This window comes from Sus scrofa, chromosome 14 (assembly GCF_054392235.1).
Source record: "Sus scrofa isolate SSC_HxYL_T2T_F1_AM1 chromosome 14, Sscrofa_HxYL_maternal_Yorkshire_Landrace_v2.0, whole genome shotgun sequence".
Classification (NCBI taxonomy): Eukaryota; Metazoa; Chordata; class Mammalia; order Artiodactyla; family Suidae; genus Sus; species Sus scrofa.
In genome coordinates, this window is record NC_139396.1 from 36,765,077 (window position 1) to 36,784,223 (window position 19,147).

Genomic DNA, 19,147 nt, shown 5'->3' on the forward strand with positions numbered 1-19,147 from the left:
TCTTTCTTCTGAATGACCCGGATTTTTTTTTCCCGTCAATGAAACCTAGCATGTCAGCTGCAGGAGCAAACATGTCCATGAATCATACGTACTCTCCTGTCTTCCCAAAGGGAGAGCCACCTGGGAACCCAGGCCTGAGGTATTCCTCTCAACACCATGTCTTCCAGAGCTTAGGTAGGAGGCTGTTTTTTGGGGGGAGGTTCATTTTTAATTATCACATGGCTGGCTCAGCCCTGCAACTTCCCTTCACATAGCTGAGTCCTTGATTATACACCTGCCATTAATTCCTGGATGGCAACATTCAAGAAGTTCAGAATTCACATTCACATCAACCATTGCTTTTCAACTGCAGCATACAGGAAAAAAAAAAAAGCCAGCTCTTTTGTACTGATCCTAAAATGCTTGAAGCCCCCAGCCAAGTGGCCCTGTTCCCTTACACTCTAATTGCTTTGTTCCATATGGTCACTACAAGCCCCCTGTGGCTAATGAGCCCTAGAAATATGGAGTCTGAACTGAGGTGTGTTATGAATGTAAGATGCACACTGATTTCCAGGACTTAATATGAAATAAAGCAGAATTTCTCCTGTAATTTTTACTTGAGTAAATGTTTGAATACTATTTTGGACAGTGACTGAAGAAAAGTGTATGACTAAAATTAATTTTGCCTGTTGCTTTTAACTTGTTAAAATGTAGCTAATGTACAACTTTAAAATTCCACACCTGGCTTTCATTCGTGGCTCACATTATATTCTATTGGACAGGGCTACACTGTAGTCACTAGTGTCCAGGGCCATTTGCCTAGGGTGACAGACGAATGACATCAGGATGAAGAGTAATGTCCCTCAAAGTCTCCTCTGGACTCATGCTTTCATCATGAGCACAGGCCATGAAGTTGTTTGATGTCCTGCTCTGGTTTCTCTTTCCTCCAAATGCTTTCAGATGCACAGAAGTGCAAGGAATTAATTGCATCTTGAGCAAGAAGACAAGGAATTAATTGCATCTTGAGCAACCTTCTCCTCAGTTTTATGACCCTATTTCCCCTTGGTTTAATCTCACTCATCACCCATCTGCCAAGTCAACAGGGCATAAATGTGTTATCCATAGTCCAATTGTATAGTTCATCCCCAGTATTTTCCATGGAGCTTTTGCTTCCTCAAACCCAGGCCAGATCAGTGTCACATGTTCTCATCCGACTTCTCTCCCAGAAACTTCAGCCACATGGTGTTTGAAAGGATCCAAAAGCCAGATCACCTTCCATCACCCTCGAGGAGTTTTGGGGTTCAAACTGTCAATCAGACCATACAGACACAATAGGCTTTAACCTAGTATTGTTTTCTCAGGTCTCCAGGATGCTATGAGGCAGATACATGTCAGACACAGCATCCCTACCTCAGGGCCCCGCAGCCACTCAGGAGCACTGGTTCTTTCATTCTGCAGTCTTCAGGCCACTGAGCAGCTGCCCCAGGGCAGGCAAAGTGCATAAACTCCAAATTCCTCCCATCAACTTAAGGGCATTGTTTTCAAGGAAATGATGCTGAAAGAACTAGGTCTTTCTCCATGTCCTCAAGAGCCAGCCCTGATATTAACCTTTTACTCACAATCGGCTGGAAAGATACAGTTGTTCACTGCATATGTTAAATCTTAAGATTTTCTCTGTTTTGAGATAAGGGTTGGTGGGTTGGGAATTCTGCAGGTTTGAAAATATTTGGTTCTCTAGAATAGACAGTGGAGGAAGGTGGTTAAAAGGCATAAACTTCTAGTTATAAGTCAGTCAGTCCTTAGAGCCATGATATACAAATAACTATAATATAGTTAGTACTGCTGTGTAATATATTATGTATGTCATATAGGAAACTTTTAAGAGAGTAGATACTAAGAGTTCTCATTACAACAAGAAATATTTTTCTTTTCTTTTTATTGTATCTATACGAGATGATGGATGTTCACTAAACCTATTGTGATAATCATTTCACAATATGTGTAAGTCAAACCATCATCCTATATGCCTTAAACTTTTATAGTGATGTGTCAGATATTTCTCAATAAGGATAAAGGAGTTCCTATCTTGGCTCAGTGGTTAATGAATCCGACTAGGAACCATGAGGTTGCGGGATGCAGTGAGCTGTGGTGTAGGGTGCAGACGTGGCTCAGATCTTGTGTTGCTGTGGCACTGGCGTAGGCTGGTGGCTACAGCTCCGGTTCGACCCCTAGCCTGGGAACCTCCATATGCCGCAGGAGCAGCCCTAGAAAAGGCAAAAAGACCAAAAATAAAAATAAAAATAAGGATAAAGAAAATCCAAAGAAAACAGTTATTCAGCCTTAATGTTTCCATGGAAGCTAAAAACATGGGCAGTATAAATGAAAACTTCCTTATTAAAGGCCACTAGAAAATCAATTTCCAATTTTTGTAAGATTACAACAGTTACATACAATGTGGCTTATCAGTTTTTATTTCAGACTGGTTTCCTCAAAATTCAATTGCTTATACATCTTACAGTTGAGATATTTTCCGATAATTATATGTTTCTGTTTTTCAGGTGCAATTGCCTTAGTTCATAATTCCTCCCCAAAATATTTCCTACATTATTACATCAACTTTCATCATCTTCCCAATTGTAGGGTCCATTTTAATTTCTATTTTTCACTTTGATGTTTTATAACATACACTGAGCCTGTACTTTCACAGACCTAAAATAATTTTTCAAGAGTTTCAGCCAGTTAATTACTTTTAACTCTTAGGCTACCATCACCAGTTACTTTCATAAGAATAGAAATAGAACAAACTTCTAAGATGTCATCTTTTAAAACTTCAATTTTAGCAGCAAAAAACCCAATTAATTGGCAGCCATCTACTATAACATTCTAAACAAATGCATTAAATTAATCATTAGTAAATTTCATTATAAATAATTAAAGACTATATTTTCCTATCATGAACACATTTCATTTATCATATTTTTATTAAGTAATTTTTTCTTTAAATTTTCTTTTCTTTTCATCCACCATACTCTTCAACTTGCACCATTTAGGAAAAAAGTAACAATACTTTTTGGAATATAATAAGTTATAATTTTCGGAGTTCCTGTCATGGCTCAGTGGAAACGAATCCAACTAGGAACTATGAGATTGCGAGTTTGATCCCTGACCTTGCTCAGTGGGTTAAGGATCTGGCATTGCCGTGAGCGGTGGTGTGGGTCCCAGACGCGGCTTGGATCTGGCATTGCTGTGGCTGTGGCGTAGGCCTGCAGCAACAGCTCCCATTAGACCCCTAGCCTGGGAACCTCCATATGCTGCAGTGCAGCCCTAAAAAGACAAAAGACAAAAAAAAAAAAAAAAAAAAAAAGTTATAATTTTCTTTAACATGACATCAACTTCTGCATATTTCCTTCATAATTTCAACTAAACCAATGTACCTGAAAAGTAATTGTGTATGAACTAGAGTATGTGACCACCTGATTGTCTTCTGAATAGCTTAGGGTAAAACATGTAGTAACGGACTCAGCAGGTTAAGGATACAGCTGCTGTGGTATGGGTTTGATACCTGGCCTGGGAACATCCTCATGCCCTGGACACAGCCAAAAACAAAACAAAACAAAACAAATCAAGGGAAAATAACAATAATCAACCAGTGTTGTCAAGACAGACTATATTTCCCAATGAAGTAACATGAAATGGTAGGAAATAAGCGTTAAAATGTTTGCCTCCATGGAAAAGAAAAATTGAGTCAATGATCCTGGTATTTTCCCCTTTGACATCATTTATGTACCCATTTAAAAACATGATGAAAAAATCTGGCACCTGAGCATATCTAACATAATATCCAAATTGATTTTTTTCTTGCTCAATTTATTTAGATATTCCAGCAATGTGTAGATAATACCAGAATATTTATATTTTTCCATTAAAACATAACATTTGAGAGTTCCTTTTTTTTTTTCCTTTATTTTTATTTTTTGTCCTTTTGTCTTTTGAGGGCTGCACCCACGGCATATGGAGGTTCCCAGGCGAGGGGTCTAATCAGAGCTATAACCACTGGCCTACGCCAGAGCCACAGCAACGCCAGATCCGAGCCGCATCTGTGACACACACCACAGCTCACAGCAACGCCAGATCTTTAACCCACTGAACGAGGCCAGGTTTCAAACCCGCCACCTCCTGGTTCCTAGTCAGATTCATTTCCGCTGAGCCACGATGGGAACTCCAAGTTTCATATTTCTTAATAGATATATCTGTATGATGCAGTAGGATAAATCGATGAAACTGGAACAGAAAGAGAAGCAACTCATCTTTATATGCTTTATTTTTCATTATAATAACATTGACATTTGTCAGGATAAAGCTTACGTTTGGTTCTGAAATGCCTGTTACATGCCCTATTCCAGGACTAAGGTGTTTCCTTACGTTTTTCTTATAACAGGATGATGAGGTAAGGGAAAGTCGATTCAGCTTCACAGCCTATGGAATGGGGCCATGTCTACAAGCAAAAGACGGTGTGACCCCAAAGGGCCCAAGTCATCCTGTCCAGGTAATGCCAAAGAGCCCAGATGAAATGAGGAAGGTCTTTATCGACCGGGCCAAGAAGATTGACACCATCTCCCGAGCCTGCTTCCCACTAGCCTTTTTGATTTTTAATGTTTTCTACTGGGTTATCTATAAAATTCTTAGGCATGAGGATATCCATCAGCAGCAAGATTAAGTCTCTAGAGTCGTGCAAGTGCAAACAGTCAACCAGAAGGAAGGGGTTTTGCTGTAGAGGTGTGTGTGTGTGTGTGTGTGTGTGTGTGTGTTTGTGGTGTACAAATGATGACCGCTGTATTCAAGAGGCATATGGGAAGGTATTATTATGATTTGCTATGCAAAGTCATGAGGCAGTTAAGATTCCTTTAGTGGATAAAAAATACATGTAGTATGGGGAATTCTACTTCATATTAATTTAAGATAATCTGTTCTTTCACACTAATTAGTGTAAGTGGAAGTATTACTGTTAATGTGTTTGTATGATATCACATAATAGTACATGTGAAAACGACTTTGGAATTTTTTTATTTTTTAATTCAACATCAAATCTCACAAAAGTAAAATTCGCACAGTAAACTTTGGAAAAGGAAAAAGGATGAAATGTTGAAGATAAAAAATTAGTAGCTTGAGGCTATATTTCCTTATACTGCATTTACAAGATAGAAAAATAATCAGATAATTCAGTGGGAAACTCAGTGATAGAGGATTGTATATATAACTACTATCGAGCCGACATAGGTCATAATAAAAAATTCAAATTAGAATTAAAATTAAAAACCTTTATTGTTTAGCTACTAAATTTGATTGTTTTAAATACTAAATTTCTGTGTTTGGAAAAATTTTTAATGGTCTAAAAGATCATATTATATACAAAATCTACTTTTCTTAACTTTTTATCTCTATGAATGAAGGTGGATATACTGAAAACAATGTTATTTTTAAAAAGTGTTATAGCTATGTATTTTTAAGTATTGCCAAACAGTGAAAAATTCAAGCCAGCATCTTTGTTTTGTTAGATTTTGAATAGTTGCTTAATAGTCTGTAAGTAATTATGTTTAATGTTTTGATATAACTGAACAAAGTTCAGTAAGACTTTTATATTTTAGCTTAGAATGAGACTTTAAAATTCAATGGGATTATAGTATTTACATTTTGATAAAAATGAATTTAATGAAAAAAAGGATTTATGAAAGATTTTTTTAATAAGAACAGATTTCCCATCAAAGTTATGTGGGTTCCAACTCCTAGCTCCAAATGTAAGGAGGGAAGATTTTAATTCTAAATTATAAAAGTAAGTCATTATATAAGTAAGTCATTTCTATAAAGTGAGGATTGATTGTTTTATATTTCTGAATTAATGATCTCAATATATTAGCCATTCACTTGATGTGAATAATTTTAAATAAAATTTGTACTTAAAATTTATCAGCAACCCCATAGAATTCTTTCAACTACAATGGGGCACTAATTCATTTTGTGTAGTATAATTAAATGCAGATAGATGATAGAGTTCTAGGTTAAATTGAACCAAACTCTGATCAGATTCACTAAATGGAAATTCAGTCTACCAAATTACTGACAGAAAAAGTTTTAACCATTAAGAAAATGATTAATTCAGATTTAAGAGCGAAAAACAAGCCAATTCTTGAACCGGACAGTACTATTTTCTGACCTTCAACTACTCTCAAACTAAAAGCAAGAACTGCCATTCGAAGCTAAAAAATGTCTCAATGTTATTGAACTTTGGTCTACCTAATTGTACTTTAAAAATAACTTCTAAAAAATAATGTCTGCTTAGCACCTTTTGCTTGAAAGACAAATTTTGCTTCTTTTTAAGTAATTTAAAACACTATTTTAAAAAAAAGTTTGGCATTAAAGTTTGGCAAAGCTCACAACTGAAAGAAGTTATTACTATGTGCTTTATTTATTTTGAGGAGTGTGCACCCTAAAGTTAAATATATCCTTCACTGGGTGTGTATGAACCAAAACCATGGACATATATTCTTATACTAAAGATGGAGTAAGATAGGTTGTTTGTATTCTCTGCAGATAAACTAGGAAGTTTGAAATGCTAAACTACATTGTCTCAATATGTATCTGAGATACTTGAATACATTTTTCTATACTTCACACATCTTATTTTTAAAAATTCTTCATCATTGTTTAAGTCAATTCTGCCAAAAGTAAACAGAAATACAGGGAACCTGTGCCCCCTGAGAAATTCACATCACTTTTTTTTTTTTAATATTTGAGAGTATTAAAAATGTCTCTTTTTTAAACCTGAAACTTGGAATGTAAAAATACTAGCCATGAAACAATGTTTTTAGCAGGGATGTTGCTATGGTAGAGCTCTATCACAAAAAAGGATTATACTTTGCTTAGGCATATATAGACTTACCATTATCTAACAACACTAAGTAAATACTCCAACATTTCACTCATAGGGCAACAGTGACATAGCAAATATAGCTGAATCCAAATTGTTGAAGGAATGTGTCCCCTCTAATGAATTCTTATAGACCCTTTAAAACAGGAAAGCTACATTGTAATTACCATCCCTCAGTAGGATTTGCCTAAATAAGCCCTATGTCAAGCCCTAATATTTCAAATTAAACCAACCAGAAATCTATCCATGGTGAGAAGATCAAAATGTGCATATGCACTAACTACTCACACATAAGTTGGAATTCTAAAGTGGATTTTCTGAAGTATTTCAAAATAGCCACGTCAGAAAGTTTGTAATTTTTATACATGTAGTTTTACTTCACTTTTTTTTTATAATTATGTCTCTCAACTATTGAAATATATGGTTCCATGTGAATTTTTAAGGAAACCTTGCACCTTAGCATGTACACACCATCCTTCTCTTTCTTTCCTAACCATTAGAAGTGGAGTTCAACTAGAGTGAGGACCTAGAACTTTCTTTACTATTTAAAACAAATTCTAGAAAGAAACCATAGAAGCAAGGAAGCCAAGGGTCTTGAAAGAGTCTCCAAACTTTCATGATGTTTCTCCATAACAGTTCTGCTCACCTGGAAAGCCCATCCAACTCCCAACTGCTGTATTTAAGGGACCATTATGACTACTTATCCAATAATCAATTACTAGTCTATGAATATATTCTAATAACCATTATCTTAATTTTGATTTATAAATGCTCTAAATCTGTGTATCCCTAAAATATGAATACATGCACTGGGTTTTTGAATTCCAAAGATCTTATCGAAGATAATGGGGATTTTAGGGAAAAAAATGTGAAAAAAAAAATAAGCCAACAGAAGAGAGTAAGTTGTTAACTACTTTAGCACCCCGTGTAACTTGAGGTTATGATTTTAGAAGAAAAATATGTGTATCCTCCATACTATACATCCCCTTTTCTGAATGTCTCTCATCTTATTTTTAAAAACACACCTTTCTATTCTTAACGTGATATACCTCAACCTGCTAGTCACTTTGAAAGACTAAATGTTACATTGGCAGCTCAATTTTCCTTTTACCTATAAAGTACACATACCATGAAATGGACTCAAGGAAACATGGGACTTGGCAATATGAAAAGTAGAAAATAATCTCAAATAAAAAGTAGGAAGTAGGCAATCCTGAAAATCACAGGTGTCCCTCACTTCAGACACTCTCAGAATGAAACTCAGAATGAATATGGGACGCAGTTCTTAGACCAATCAGTCATGAATAGCCTTTGAGATCATGTTTCCAACTCTAAAAGAGATTTCACAGACTGTGCAACATACAAATAGCAAAAGCTATCAAAATTTATGAGCAGGTACCACATGTATTTCTCATCTAGTTGATGCTAACCTAGTAAAGAAAAGTAACCACTCCAAGGACACAGCATAAACTTTTATGTACTCCATCAGTATTCACTGATGCTGACAAGGCAAAGATTGTAAAGTAGTGAATTTGATTAAAACACATTAAGAGGATAAGTATGGTTTCCACCCGCAAGGTATTTTAATTTTAACAGTCTATCCCAGGAAAATATAATCCGTGGAAATATAATCTATACACTAATAATCACCTTAGTTCTCCGAGGGGATTTGATGGAAATTGTCTTAGTGACTCAGAGAATAGTTTTTGCATCTTTATAATTACAAGCTTGTCTTTTTAGTTATATTTACCTATTAAGCACAATTATGATAACTACATTTTGCTTGTTCCTTTGGGTATTCAGTTTTCGAACTAGATAATTTCATTGCCCATGCTTGGCTTTTGGAGTGAGTTATATGCTGTTATAGAGGTGTTGGAACTTTTAGCACCATCAACTCTGCCAGACTATAAAAACTTGCTGATGTCATGAACCTTTCAGAGAGGAATTTGGATGCAAAAACTGCACAATATTTTTAAGTGACAAATTTCAGTATTTCTTAAAACTGTGCCCCAAATTGTGTAATTGGCTCAAGTAAAATCAAAGGACTTTCTGGTGATGTCTTTCCAATATTTTTGACAAAGCACTTTCCTTAGCTGAACCTATCTGACTCACAGGCAGTGGAAAGGTCTGACTATGAGGATTAGGATTCTATAAAATACTGAAATTTTAAATATAATGATAACCAAATCTTGTTCTCCACAATGCCTTTGTAATTTTCCTTGGGGCCATAGTGCCATTCAGAGCAGTACAAAATAATCCTATTTCAATGATCACCGAATAATGATTTTTTTTTTTTTTTTGGTCTTTTTGTCTTTTTAGGGCTGAACCCGAGGCATATGGAGATTCCCAAGCTCGGCGTCCATTCAGAGCTGTAGCCGCTGGCCTACACCACAGCCACAGCAATTTGGAATCCAAGCCATGTCTGTGACCTACACCACAGCTCACTGCAATGCCAGATCCTTAATCCACTGAGTGAAGCCAGGGATCGAACCCACGTCCTCATGGATGCTATTCAGGTTCCTTAACCATTGAGCCACTATGGGAATTCCCGAACAATGATCTCTGACCTAGCAGATAGTCACCATTTCCAGTTTCCATGATATATTTTAGACCTTGAAGTTTATAACTCGTCACTTTGACGTTTTAAAGGGATGCTAAAAAGGATAAGAAGAATTACAGTTTGTGGCTGTAAGACAATGGGTGCTTTTCAATAAAATATTTTAGAAAATACAGTAAATATAAATACATAGGTTCCCCCTTACCCATAACACCAGAGCTGTCTTCCTTAGCAGATACACTGATTTTTATTTTTTGGTTCATGTACTACAAAGAGTGGTAAAATATAACAATCCCATTTTATTCTTATTATATAAACTCTTTGTGAATAAATAAGCAGCCCGTAATATGAATTGTATTGATTTAATTAACTTTAAAATTAAACTTTTATCCCAGCCCCATTCCTCTTCAAAAACACACTGAGGAGTTCCCGTCGTGGCGCAGTGGTTAACGAATCCGACTAGGAACCATGAGGTTGTGGGTTCGGTCCCTGCCCTTGCTCAGTGGGTTAACAATCCGGCGTTGCTGTGAGCTGTGGTGTAGGTTGCAGACGCGGCTCGGATCCTGCGTTGCTGTGGCTCTGGTGTAGGCCGGTGGCTACAGCTCCGATTCAACCCCTAGCCTGGGAACCTCCATATGCCGCGGGAGCGGCCCAAGAAATAGCAACAACAACAACAACGAAAAGACAAAAGACAAAAAAAAAAAAAAAAACCAACACACACTGATATTATAAAGTGAACTTCCATAGGAAGACAGCTGTTATTTTAATTATTAAGAAGTAAAGTGATGCATACTTTTCAAACAAAGATGCTTAGAGCCCATGCGTAAACTATTACCTGCCCCCTCCCCAAAAGGATTTGGAAATAATGAAGGCAGGGAAAATATTCGGGAGAAGCTTCTACTAGAAATTGGTCCAAAAGACAGAGAAATCCTGAGCTAGAAGCTAGATCCTCTTATCATTTTTTTCTTCTATCATTTAAAAAAAATTGAAAAAAAATATTTTCTACAGTTTTTATGGTCCCCTCCTTTCTTTCCTTTTCCCTCTCTTACACGCACACACATACACACACACATGCACAAGCACACACACTCATGCACACTTACAATTCTATGTTGTTTATAGGGTAAATTTCTTCAAATTGGAAATGCAAAGGAAGTCAACTTTTCTGGGCAAAAGTCCATAATTCTGTGTTTTGCAATAGCAGGGATTCCCGATGGGAAATATGAGCAATGCGGTCATTTGATTTGACCATCTCTTATTTATGAAACTGCAATGTTTTGCCTCAACAACACATAAACAAAGCATGTGGGTCAAATTTTTCTCCAGCTATTAATGGTAGAATTGTAAACCACTGTTCAGATTATCTTTGAAAAATGATTTAATATTTGTCAAACAGTTCTTTGAAAAAAATTAGTAATAACTAGTTATATTGAATGATTTCATGGTGTCTTAACAGGCAGTTTTCTCAGTATTTTTCATGGTTCATGTATAAGCAAAATAAGAGGATTTTAAAGTGGTGGAGTATTATTTTTAAAATAGTGATTCTGATTCCCGGCTGTACATTAGAACCCCTTACTCTTTTTTTTGTTTGTTTGTTTGTTTTTTCTAGGGCCACTCCCGTGGCACATGGAGGTTCCCAGGCTAGCGGTCTAATCAGAGCTGTAGCTGCTGGCCTACACCACAGCAACACGGGATCTGCGACTTCACCATAGCTCGTGGCAATGCCGGATGGTTAACTCACTGAGGAAGGCCAGGGATCAAACCCGCAACCTCATGGTTCGTAGTCAGATTCGTTAACCACTGAGCCACAATAGGAACTCCCGAGAACCCCTTACTCATTTTTAAACATGTATCCATGCTGATGTTCAACAGGAGAGATTATAATTCAATCACTGATTCAACAAACATTCCTCAAGCACCTTCTATGTACCTGGCACTGTTCTGAGACCTGAATTCAGTATGTTCAGTGTAAGATGTGAAATTCTGGATTATTGTCAAAAGTTCCACAAGTGAGAGCAATCGACATGAATGTATACAAACCTATTCTAATAATACCCAATTTAACAATGAAAGCTTTAAAATGTTTTCTTTCTTCAAAATCACTTTAGGGGTTCCCATTGTGGCTAAGCAGGTTAAGAACCCGACGTAGTGGCCTGTGAGGATGTGGTTTCAATGCCTGGCCTCTCTCAGTTGGGTTAAGGATCCAGTGTGGCCACATCCTTAACCCCACGTCCTTAACATAGCTCGGATCTGGTGTTGCTGTGGCTGTGATGTAGGCTGGCAACTGCAGCTCCAATTCAGTCCCTACCTAGCCTGGGAACTTCCATATGCTGCAGGTACGGCTGTAAAAAGAAAACAAATTCCCTTTAATTATTTCCTGTTGATACCCTTAAAATTAAAAATAAACCTGTGAGCTGTTTCAGTTCAGCTTCCTTTTTAATGTCAGCACTTTCACCATCCCTGGTGCATTCCCGGTACAGAATGATCCACATTCTCCTCAAACTCTTAGAGCAACAGGTAGCTCTTTATTCTGAAGGCAACCTGTTCTTTTGTGACACAGCTCCAAGTGATTAAAAAAACAAACAAGTTTATCTTCATCAAGAAATGATTTTGGGAGTTTCCCCTGTGTTGCAGAAGGTTAAGAATATGCCTGCAGCAGCTTGGGCTGCTGCAGAGGCAGGGTTTGATCCCTGGCCTGGCGCAGTGGGTTTAAAGGACCTGGCTTTGCCACAGCTTCAGCGTAGGTTGCAGCTGCAGCTCATATTCAGTCCCTGGCCTGGGCACTTCCATATGCCATGGGTGCAGTGAGGAAGGAAGGGAGGGAGGAAAAGAAAGGAAGGAAGAAAGAAAGGAAGGAAAAGAAAGGAAGGAAGAAAGAAAGAAAAAGAACAGAAAGAGAGAGAGAAAGAAAAAGCATTTTATTTCAGCTAAGGCTACTCTATTCCCTTAAGGACAGCACATCATGTGCTTTTTCATATCTGCTGCCTGTGTTTAGGCTCTATTAAGACTCTTTTTCAACCTCTTACCACCAGCTTTATTCTCATTTAAGCCACTCCTCAATGCACTTTGTGTTATGCAATGATGAGATGTTTTCAGGTTCATAAAATAAAGAAATAAAAAATCAACCATCTATGTAGATAAAGAGAGAAATTGATAAAAATTTCTATGTAAATCATTTGCAGTAGCTTTAAATATCTTCCTCTACCATAGCAATAATTTTAAGTTAAGTATTTAAAATTGTTTCATGATATGAAAATATAGTATGAAACCCTAAATAATATGAATTTAAAAACTATCAGCCAAACATAATATTTTTTTAGAGTAAAGCTGTAATAAAAATATAATGAATTAAGTTGTCTTATTTTAAAAGTTCTCTGGGGTGGTTTTAGCCAAGGTACCTCCTGGCAACCCACCTGTATAATCATTATCCAGCCTGGCTTGTAATGTAAACAAAGAGTAAGGCACTGTGAGTCAAAGGCCAGGAAGGGATTCAGATGTGAGACCGTATTGAACATGCTTGAATAATTTTGCACTCCTTCACTTTCATCTCTTCGAATTATGCAATGGCTTTTCCTTAAGTTTGTATTTTAATGAATGATAGATGATGAGACTGGGGAGAAACAGAGTGAAGTAGATCTGCCATTCTATATTATATAATATGCTCTGGAAAACAAAAGAATATGTGCCATATATTTTCAATGTATAATTGTAATATCGTATACAGTGATTTATTATTAGTGAGCCAAGATGTTTAAAAGACTACCAAAAAAGTGTTGCTAATTCTGTGGCGTTGATTATTTTTTCTGTAGATGTAAAACATGTCTTCCTGAGTCAGATGTTTGTCTGTTTTCCTGTCCAGATGCTGTCATATTTTTCAGGAGCCTATGCTGAAAATATATTTAAAATTGTATGCATGGTTTTATCAACTTGTTTCTCTTTGTGTTATCTTCAGTTCTTAAGTAACATATTCTCAAATGAGAGTCATTAACTCGGTAGAGTATATGGTATTTATCATGTAACAGTAGATAATTGGACCAAAAACAATAAAAATAATACTTTTAAAGAATATGGATGACTCTTTTGTCCCATTTTGTCAAAGTACCATGTTGTTTTACTGACGAAGGTCATGTATTTCTGTTCCGATGGACACTGGTATATCAAGATTATGAACCCAGTGATATATCATTCAGAGACGTCTCAATATATGCATCCCATTATAGAAGAAGTACAGTAAGGAGGCTGGTGAATGGAACTTTTCAAGTCAGAACAGAATGAGAGAAGATGTGTTACTACCTAGAAAAATGATTCAGGAGTTCCCATCATGGCTCAGTGGTTAGCAAACCTGGCTAGTATCCATGAGGATGCAGGTTCGATCCCTGGCCTCACTCAGTGGATTAAGACTCTGGCATCGCCGTGAGCTGTGGTGTAGGCTGGCATCCTATTCTGGGACCTTCCATATGCAGTGGGTGTGGTGGTCCTATAAAAGAAAAAAAAAAAAAAACGAAACAAAAAAAGATTTGACATTGTTGTATTTATAATTTTTTGTTTGTTTGAAAGTCATTTCCTTAAAATCTGTTTATTGAATATATCACTTTTACTTAACTTGCCAATAGAGACCATTTCAAAATGGTGTCAGCTTATTATTTTTCTTTTTTTAGAATTTCAGCATGATTTATTTCCCTTTACATAGTTGGCCTGGAGTTTAGTGATAGTATAATAGTTGGCAAAGAAATAAGAGAAACTTTAATATATAGGAAATTTAAGGAAATATTGCAGTATGGCATATGATAACTTGTCTCTCATTTTGGGACTACATATAATGTATATGTCTTTTGGTATTTATTTGCTGCCCAGGGTTCAGGAAAATTGATAGATGGGAAATACTTGGTAACTAGGAATTGCGTTTCCTTGATGAGCTGGCCTTCACAAACTGCTTGAGTTGCACTTGGGTGGTTCATGCCATAATGTCAGTGGAAACTCTTGACTGAAATGCTGCCCTAGACTCAAGCAAGGTCAGCTGTAAGTACAAGTGCTACTGGTATCTATATGTGAAAGATGCTTAACCAACATGTGTATAAGCATAATGTGCATAACTTACTGGTAAACTATAATTTGAAAAATTCAAGGTGCACTTTCATGATTTAAAATATTTTCATTATTCTCATTATCGTCACCATTTTCCAGACCACTAAATCAGGTGTTTTTCTCTAAGTATTTTATCCCAGTTGTTTCTTGCTGATAGTTGCTTTCTTCCTTGATAAACTTATTTTCTATATATATATAGTCCTTGTTTGTAATTTTGTACAATTTACATGGCTAATTACACATTCATGGGAAACTTAAATTGGAATAAGGCCAGAGTTATTGCACTACAATAGTTAGCTACAATAATAGGTATTTTGTTTTTCTGTTTCCTTATATTTGACCCCATGTGTTGTCTTAGCAAGTCACCAGGTGAGGTGGTCTTTACCCAACAGTGTGCTGCTCCAAAAAGTACATTCACACGTTCCCATTGTGGCTCAGCGGATTACGAACCTGGCTAGTACCCATGAGGATGAGGGTTTGATCCCTGGCCTCACTCAGTGGGTCAAGGATCCAGCATTGCCATGAACGGTGGTATAAGTCGCAGACGGGGCTCTGATCCCACGTTGCTGTGGCTGTGGTCTAGGCAGGCTGCTGCAGCTCTGACTCGACTCCTAGCCTGGGAAATTTCATGTTCCATGGGTGCAGTCCTGAAAAACAAAAAAAAAAAAAATTTAATTTTTTAAAAAATTTAAAAATTAAAAAAAAAAAAATCCACTGAGAACAGTTGGAACCGGAAACTGGGCTCACTCGTCCCTGCTGTGAGTTGAGGCCTGAGGAGTCTGAAGACTTGTCCTCCAAACAATGAATATTAGTTAGAAATCAAATGACAACATCTGCTTGTGTAGCCTAATGGCTTCTGGTCTTCCAAACAGGTCTCTGGGCTTAAGCCATCTGTAAGATATTACTCTTTGACTCTTTTGAGGTGAAGTCAGATTGCATCTTCTTCGGAATGAATGAATGAATGAATGCCCTTCTAAATAGTTATAGAAATAATTGTATTTATATATTTACAGGGGGGGGTTTTCTTCAAAAAAAAGTAACATTGTACAGATTGACCTATCTTGAAATACTTATTCTATGAAAGATCATTCTTAAGAATGTAGACTTATATTTCCCAAGTGACTAATCAAAAAAAATGAGTTAAATAAAAATAGGAAATCGGGTGAATTTATTCAAATTTCCAAATTATTTGGAAATAGAGTAGAAAATCCAAAACCATAGCTTTGTTTATTTATTTTTTTAGCTACCAGAAAGTTGCTGATAGAAGGTTGATAATGGATTATTAAATTCTTTGAAAGAAATATGGTTTTAATTTGTTACACTGTATTTAATAAATACCATAATAGGCACCAGAAATCTACCTGGTGATAATCTTATCTCTGGGCCCTTCCTTTGTTCCTATTATCATCAGTCCCTCCTGATTAGACCATGAAAACCTCAAGGGATGGCAAACAAGAAAGTTTCCTCCACATCCAGGAGCAAAGCAAGAAAGAAAATAACATCTTCAGAAACCATGTGTCATGGACAAGAGGCTTATTTAATGTATACTTTATGTTAGTACTGTTTCTGGGCAATCAGTAACCTCTCTACAAGACTTAACCTTTTCTAAAATTATGGAATGTACATTCCTGTTTTGCATTTAGTAAATTAAAATATTTTTCCAGAGTTCCCATTGTGACTCAGCACTAATGAACATGACTAGTAACTAGTATCCACGAGGACGCGGGTTTGATCTCTGGCCCTGTTCAGTGGGTTAAGGATCTGGCGTTGCCATGAACTGTGGTGTAGGTTGCAGATGTGGCTCAGATCTGGTGTGGCTGTGGTTAGCGTAGGCCTGCAGCTTCAGATCCGATTTGACCCCTAGCTCAGGAACTTCCATACACGGCAGGTGTGGCAGTAAAAAATATATATATTACATATATATACATATATATTTTTTTTTTTTTCCCAATTCAGGTTGTTGATTCAGTTTTTTCCATGCTGAATGAGAAAGAGGAGGAATGAGAAATACATGGAAATAGTATGTATTTGTAATTTGCTCTGAATCTAAGCAATCAGAAACCCTTTACTGATGCTGACTTGGTTTATTAAAAATATCTTTTTTATACCATTTGTGAAAGTTAACTAATGAAAATATTAGGATAAATGATAAAAGATTTTATTTTACTTATATAAAGAATTACGTCTTGGGGGAGTTCCCATTGTGGCTCAGCAGGTACAAACCTGACCAGTATCCATAAGGATGTGAGTTTGATCCCTGGCCTCGTTCAGTGGGTTAAAGATCTGGTGTTTCTATGAGCTGTGATGTAGGTTGGCAGCCACAGCTTCAATTCGACCCCTAGCCTTGGAACTACCATAATATTAATTTAATAGGATTTAATATTAGCTTGTTTTTATTAACTGTTACATTGGTGTTATTCTAAACCTTCATATATTTTAATATATGTTATATATTATATTCTTAAGCAACAAAATATGCTCACATGCCATTATTAGCACATTTAACTCTCTGATTTGTCAACAGGTTTGATTCTTATGGTTCAGAAATGTAATTACAGAGTATAAAAGTAATATGCAGTTGTCTCTTTCAATAGCATTATTCTACATTATTTCCTGAACCCCTTTGGCATCTAGTAAGCATTACAACTAATAACTCAGAACATACTGAAACGTCTTCACTAAATAAGAAAATAGATAACAACAACATGCTAGGTACCCTACACTCTTAGTTTCAAACAAGTTCCCAGAATTGTCTAAAGAACAATTACTCGTATCCAGAATTGAAGTGTTTTTAAATTACCTATAAGTTAAGAATTTCGATCATACTCATAAGGTATCTAAAGCAATTATATTTTCAACGATTATCCACATTCTGCAGTTTTGTCAATGCATATTGCTCTGGGCGTAAACCACAAGATGGCTCCCTCCCATTGGTTTGGAAAATTTAAATGTCATTTCATTAATGATTTAGGGCAATATTTTGGCATACAAGGGTGTGTTAAAGTGAAGATAAATTAAGTCAGTGTAATTCTGCTGATTAAACAAAGTTTGGCAGGATAACCTACTCAAACCTCTTATTTCACAAGTGATGAAATAGAGCCTCAAGATACAAGGCAATTTTGCTTCACTCTATGGATCCACAGTAACTACTGAGGCCAGAGCCATACCCTCAGCCGGCCCTGGTTCTCCATCTTCACGCTGAGGTAAGAGGACCCTGCTTTGATGGGATCAAAAGTCCCAAAATAAATATGAACACTATTCTGGAGTGACAATTTCACTCTGAAGTTTGAGAAAACTATATCATGAAAGAAATGTAAAGTTAAAATGAGCATAAGAGACAAAAAAGGAACAGAAGAAACGTTTCAGTGTTACAGGGGAAAACCTGCCAGGGTACCCGTTTTGTTTTCTATTCCAATTCTCAAGGGGGGGCAGTCCCTCCTGAGCTAATTTAAGAAGTGTCAATTCAGGGACTGCACTGCTGAGGACACATGTTAATTCTGGTCCAGAAAACACATGCAGGTGTCTCACCATCATCTATATCCCAACATTCATAGTCCACGTCTCTGGGGTGAGTTCATGGCAACGTACTCCTCCACAGCTGACTGGATGACAAAAGTTGGAAATGCTGCTATTTGAAAGGAGAGGAGAAGAAACAGAATTCTTAGTCTCTTCCTCATTCCAGCATATGAAGAAACTTCATCTTAAAATACTGACAGGACTGATTTAATTTCTTTGACTTAGTGAACTGGCTACTAAAACTACAGAAGATGTAGCCACAGCATGTGAAATATTTAAGAGAAATGCTCTATGGGGAAATAAAGCACATTATCAAGACGACCAAGTTTTTGTCCAACTCTCAGTCATGTTATTTGTCTGTTTCAATGTATGTTTTAAAATGTATACCTTCAAGGGAGTTCCCGTCATGGCACAGGGGTTAACAAATCCGACTAGGAACCATGAGGTTTCGGGTTCAATCCCTGGCTTTGCTCAGTGGGTTAAGGATCCTGCGTTGCCGTGAGCTGTGGTGTAGATTGCAGATGCGGCTCGAATCCCAAGTTGCTGTGGTTCTGGCATAGGCCAGTGGCTACAGCTCTGATTAGACCCCCTACCCTGGGAACCTCCATATGCCGCGGGAAGTGGCCCTAGAAAAGGCAAAAAGACAAAAAAAAAAAAAGTATACTTTTAAAATAACATCCTAATTGTGTTACTTCAAAAACAAATTTTCATTAATTAAGATTTTTTTTTATTATTTCCCTCTGGCTTTTAGTATATGGATAAATTTCATTCTTAATTTCAATGTCTTTTTAAAAATAAAGAGAACTGGTTTAATTAAATATCAGAAATGTTCATCTCATGCATGATTTCCTGGGTTTGTAAAGCATTTAGATACAATCCTTTTATTCATCTCTATGACATCCCAAAGAAAAATAAAATACATTATAAATCAACAACTATTGTACATGGTAAAATAATAATTTAATAAGGAAAGTTATAGACAATCTACTCCTCTGACTTCAGAATAGTTGAAAAACATAGGAATTGATGGCAGCCTTGAAATACCATGCTAACTAAGTCTACTAAAATTGTAACATATAGAATAA

General features: G+C 36.5%; 1 protein-coding gene across 12 annotated transcripts in view; it reads left to right on the forward strand.

Annotated features, from left to right (window-relative positions):
* Positions 1–18,387, forward strand: part of GLRA3 (glycine receptor alpha 3) — a 488,702-nt gene extending 470,315 nt beyond the window's left edge. For 4 of the 12 annotated variants that reach the window (XM_084997706.1, XM_084997704.1, XM_084997705.1 and 1 more), the window contains 2 exons: positions 4,418–4,525; positions 13,271–13,527. In XM_084997706.1, the coding sequence (XP_084853832.1) occupies positions 4,418–4,525; positions 13,271–13,276 (114 nt within the window). In that variant the 3' untranslated portion in view covers positions 13,277–13,527. Of the gene's footprint in view, positions 1–4,417; positions 9,329–9,992; positions 13,528–16,502 lie in introns of those variants that run through there. The other 8 variants (XM_084997695.1, XM_084997696.1, XM_084997697.1 and 5 more) reach the window with 5 other exon arrangements.
* Positions 18,388–19,147: the final 760 nt, after the last annotated feature.